Source organism: Etheostoma spectabile, chromosome 16 (genome assembly GCF_008692095.1).
Source record: "Etheostoma spectabile isolate EspeVRDwgs_2016 chromosome 16, UIUC_Espe_1.0, whole genome shotgun sequence".
NCBI classification, from domain to species: domain Eukaryota; kingdom Metazoa; phylum Chordata; class Actinopteri; order Perciformes; family Percidae; genus Etheostoma; species Etheostoma spectabile.
This window is the reverse complement of record NC_045748.1, coordinates 23,241,942-23,247,031: the sequence shown is the minus strand read 5'-3', so window position 1 is coordinate 23,247,031 and position 5,090 is coordinate 23,241,942. Positions and strand designations below refer to the sequence as shown.

Here is a 5,090-nt window from a genome sequence, read left to right as displayed (position 1 = left end):
TTTTTTTTTTTTTTTTATTCCATAATGCTAAGTTTAAAAATGTTCCTTTTCAGAAAAAGAGCAACAGGAAGCAATTGAACACATCGACGAAGTACAGAATGAAATTGACAGGTGAGTTTGACTCTCGTCGGAGTAATAAAAAAATGGGTGCATTTAGAAATATTTCGTAGTGACATGTTTTTGACTTTTTTTTTCTCCCCAGACTGAACGAACAGGCAAGTGAAGAAATTTTAAAAGTAGAGCAGAAGTACAACAAATTACGCCAGCCCTTCTTTCAGAAGCGATCAGAACTCATAGCCAAAATCCCCAACTTCTGGGTCACAACATTCGTCAACCATCCACAAGGTAATTCATCATATTTTGTTGTCATTCTTTTATTTGTATGTGTATTGGAGCTGTCAATGGATCAAAATATTATTTGCCAATTAATCACACATTTTTAGATCTAAAATGTACTGAAGAGGGATATTTGGTAAGTATTTACTCTTATTAACATGGACGGGGCAGATATGCTTGCTCTATGCAAATGTCTGTGCATTTATTATTGGATATTAATTAACATCACAAAACAACGACCAATTTATTGTCCACAAACCATAAGTGTTTCTGTTCTGCCATTTTTTTTAACCGGGAAAATCTAAGTCCAACGCATTTAAATCTCTGGTTATAATGTTCAGGAAAAATAATTCCATCTACAGTGAATAGTAGCATACATCCATCTACACTGTAGACGCCACTCTGTTTCATTTGATGTCTGATTTGTTACATAACTATCAACGCCAACTGAAGGCTCCTGTGCCTCTGATGGTCAAAGCTGCTTCAGTCAGCAAGCACAGTTGTTTCATGTGTAAGGCAGCAATGACGTGATAACTTTTTAAATTTGACAGCTTTAATATGTACATAATGTCACTATAAGAGCTTTCTTTGCTTGTAACAGAAATTAACATTAGTGGAGTAAGCGGCAGTTGTCTTAATTTATGTTTTGTGTGTGATGTTATGTATTTTTCATTAGCGCACATAGTGTCTGATCAGCAGCTAACAATGTCCGTGCATGGTCTAAGTGTCTGACCTGTAGTTTCAGCTCTTTTGGGGGAGGAAGACGAGGAAGCACTTCATTACTTGTCGAGGGTGGAGGTCACTGAGTTCGAGGATATCAAGTCTGGATACAGAATAGATTTTGTGAGTTGTGAGATTCATTTTGTATTTGTACGTTCGAAATGGCATGCATGACATACTAATACAATGTGTTTTCTTTTCCGTAGTATTTTGACGAGAATCCGTACTTTGAGAACAAAGCCCTTTCCAAAGAGTTTAATGTAAATGAAAGTGGAGATCCTGTTTCCAAATCAACTGAAATCAAATGGAAAGCTGGAAAGGTTGGTTTGCATTTTACTTTGGCTTCATGTGGTCTCGTGTAACTCTTAAAATGACTAACCAAGGAGTAGGAAAACATATCCTTAAATAATCAACTAAATGATGTTACACTTTAGTGCGGTACATCCCTTTTATCCTTTAACCTTTCTCTAGTCCTCCCAATGTTGGGACTGTATGCTTGCACATGTACCAATGGTTAGTTATAATCTTCACTCTCGACCAAACACATTTTCCTTCTCAGGACCTGACAAAGCGTGTAGGCCAGTCGCCAAACAAAGCCGGGAAGAAACGGCAGCATGAAGAGCCCGAGAGCTTCTTCACCTGGTTTACTGACCACTCGGATGCAGGAGCCGATGAGCTGGGAGAAGTGATCAAGGATGACATCTGGCCTAATCCGCTGCAGTACTATTTGGTAGGCTTTGCTCTTCACCTATGCTAGTCTTATACCTTTTTTTTCACCCTAATTTCTTTTTTTCATGTGTACACAGCACCTGAATCTACTTGATTAAAAATGCTGCCAAACTTATACATTTCCCAAATTTTGAACATATAGCCCCATTGAACCATCTCAAACTCCTTTTTGACATCAAGAGAAATGGCTACTAAAAGGGATTGTCCATCAGCTAACAGACCCATGCGATATTAATGAGACTCCTAATCTTATCTGAGGAGCTACACCTGTGAATAAACCCCACCTGATCAGGATGAATTGAAGAACTAATTACTTATTTAATCTGTTTGGCATGTCTATTGAACTAATCCTAACATCTAACTGCATTAAGAAAATTGGAAGGTAATTCTTAGTCTCCTGGGTCTTAGGAACCAAAGTTATCAAAGCCTGTCTAAAAGTCGGTGGCAATTCAGTGGCAAAACTTAAAAAACGGCTTGTAATTTCCTTTCCAAATCTATAAAAAAATTAGGTGAGATGAGATCAGTCATAATACAATAATCTTCAGTAATGCAGCTTTAATGACTGTGGGTAGAGGTGAAAATAATAGAGCTAGAACAGTCTGGTAACAGAAAGGTTCATCACTTGCAGCCTTTAAAACCAGGAAAGATCAACACTTAAGCCATTTACAAGATTACAATTTGCTAAATCTGTTTTCAATGCCCAACCTGACAGTGACTAATAAAACAGGGCAGGCAAAAGTGCGCGCACACACCCCTTATACTCTGAATTCAAGCATTAGTTTAAATTCACTGACCTGGTGGCAGGCCAGAAAGATTTACATTTCAATAATTATTAAATCCAGTGACTTTAGGCTGCATTTTGCTGACAGGACACAGTAGCCTGCATGGTAGCCCATTAGGCTAGTTTATAACGTTACAATGCGTTAGCGTTAACAAATAACTGGCCATTGCAAACATTACATGGAGCATACAGTTGGCTGTTGTCACGGCAACAATGCCAGCTGACTCATACACAAGTGTTTCAGGGCAATTAGACATTTTACAGTTTGTATATGATGTTAACATGACTCATTTACCTTTGCCAACATATTAAGGCATTTAAGCCAGGTGGTTAATGTCTTCATGTTTCCCAAGGTCCCTGACATGGAGGACGAGGAAGGTGACGGCGATGATGACGACGACGACGAAGAGGAGGGTCTGGAAGATATTGACGAGGGGGAGGAAGAGGAAGGTGAAGATGATGATGAGGATGGTGATGGAGAAGATGGAGAGGTAAGGACACTGTAGAGACTATAACATTATCATAAGTGATGTATCTAATTGGTTACTGGAGTGTTTAACCAGTAATTGTAATCAATGAATAAATGAAGACACTTCCTGTGCAGAAGTCCATAAACGTCTAACAATAACTCTCAAATGACCTAAAAAGTGTAATAAAGCCAAGAGTGTAATGCTTTTTCTTTCTTTCTTTCTTTCTTTCAGGATGACTGTGAGGATGATTAAACATTTCAACCCACACATGTTTCCAGTCCTCCCTCTGTGATCATCTTACAACCCACGGGAGCAATATTTTTGGTTGTTTTTTTTTTGGGGGGGGGGGGGGGGGGGCATGGTGGTGTTTGTAAAAAAAAAAAAAAACTAAACAAAAAAAAATATTTTTCCCTGTGTCATCAGGCTTGTCCGTCCTTCCTCTGCAGCCACAGCCTGTCCATAATCATAATGCCATGTTTTAAGACCAGCTTCATAACAGCAGGTCTTCATTGGTGTGGGGGTGGGGTGGGGGTGGGGGTGTCCGTGGCTTTCACCTTTCGTTGTTTCTCTACATCTCCCAAAGACATGCAAAAGAATAAAAAAATAAAAAAATTGTAGCATTCTGCACACCATCCTACGTAGATTTGAAATACGTACCATAGAAATTTAAAATATGACAGTTTCTGTTGAATTTGTGAGTTCAATTAAAAATAAGCCATGGTGCAGTGATAACTTAATCATAGCATCCTTAGCCACATATATAATATATGCGGTATTGGGGGGGTCCCAAGGCTTATTAGAAGTTGCATTTTCCTCTAACTTATTGTACTAATGGAACTTATTGAAAGCACCAGCTTGTTCCTTTCAACCGTTGTAAATGTTTTTTGGATATACATGTATCTTGGTATGACAGTTGTTTATTGTATACAGTTTAATGGAGAGGTGTGGCGGGGCTTTGGCACCAAAATCTGGACTTCTGTTAAATACATTTTCACTATCTTGAATTTCAGACACCAACAAGGTTTGAAATGTACTATTTTTTTTTTTATAGAAACTACCTAAAAATCTAATTTTGATCTTGACCTAACACTCGATGGGAGAGGGGGGGGGGGGGGGACTTCTGAGAGTCCTCTGTTGGAGTCTGCAGCAATTCTCCTGTTCACTGAAAACCTGTTCACATTAAATTAAGTGTACCAGTTGATTTGTTACATTAAATAAATAAATGTAAACATTAAGTTTGGAGTAGTTTGATTACATTTGGGCATTTCAGCTTTGTTTTTCACATAATCGTTATCATTAGGCCAGTCCACAAGTTCTACAGTTGATTACACTTGAATGCACACCAGATGGATTGGTGGATATTATTTGCTCCAACAAGTTAAAATATGACTTTTGCTGACTTATGGCTCTCTGTTAACTTGAATTATTGTGGTTTATGGTTCTGTTAAGTTCCCCATTTGATCTAAGTGGATTTTAAAATAAACAATTTGGGATGACTCAGGTTTTAAGATGGCATAAAACAATTGAAATTTCTCTGCACCAAAACAACTAGACAGTTTAATTTGAACTCTGGATAATCTGTGGTATAGAGTGATAAGGCTGCCAAGAATAATGAAAATATAACTTTCTCAATTTGGAGATGCGTATCAATCTTGCAATTATGGTTACTCACTAACAGCTAAACATTTCCTAAAAGCTGTACTACAAAACACTGAAAAGCTGGTGTTTTCCTGGAGAAAAAGCAGAAGTGGATACTTGATCTCTCTGGACTTTTCTGCAACAAGATAACCTTTCTGAGAATTGCAACACCTTGAAATAATACCAAAGTACAGTGTTTTTGCTCTTCCATATTACTATTGGAAATGCCTCTCTTTTAGCCAAAGTGGTTTCAAAGCAATTTTTGTTTATTTTGATGACATGTTCAATAATGTCTTATAACAAAACACAAATTTCCCATTTCTTATTCAATACAATTTAATTTCACTTCAACTGTATTTATAGTATCAAATGAATAAGAGTTATCTCAAGACACTTTGCAGATAGAGTAGGTCTAG

At 37.5% G+C, this 5,090-nt stretch overlaps 1 protein-coding gene across 1 annotated transcript in view; it reads left to right on the top strand.

Annotated features, from left to right (window-relative positions):
• The window catches only part of setb (SET nuclear proto-oncogene b), a 7,147-nt gene extending 3,406 nt beyond the window's left edge, over positions 1-3,741 (top strand). Inside the window, exons 2-8 of the mRNA XM_032539431.1 lie at positions 54-111; positions 203-345; positions 1,076-1,179; positions 1,263-1,376; positions 1,616-1,786; positions 2,920-3,057; positions 3,268-3,741. Coding sequence (XP_032395322.1) covers positions 54-111; positions 203-345; positions 1,076-1,179; positions 1,263-1,376; positions 1,616-1,786; positions 2,920-3,057; positions 3,268-3,288 — 749 coding nt within the window. The 3' untranslated portion in view covers positions 3,289-3,741. The remainder of the gene's footprint in view (positions 1-53; positions 112-202; positions 346-1,075; positions 1,180-1,262; positions 1,377-1,615; positions 1,787-2,919; positions 3,058-3,267) is intronic.
• The last annotated feature ends 1,349 nt before the right edge of the window (positions 3,742-5,090 follow it).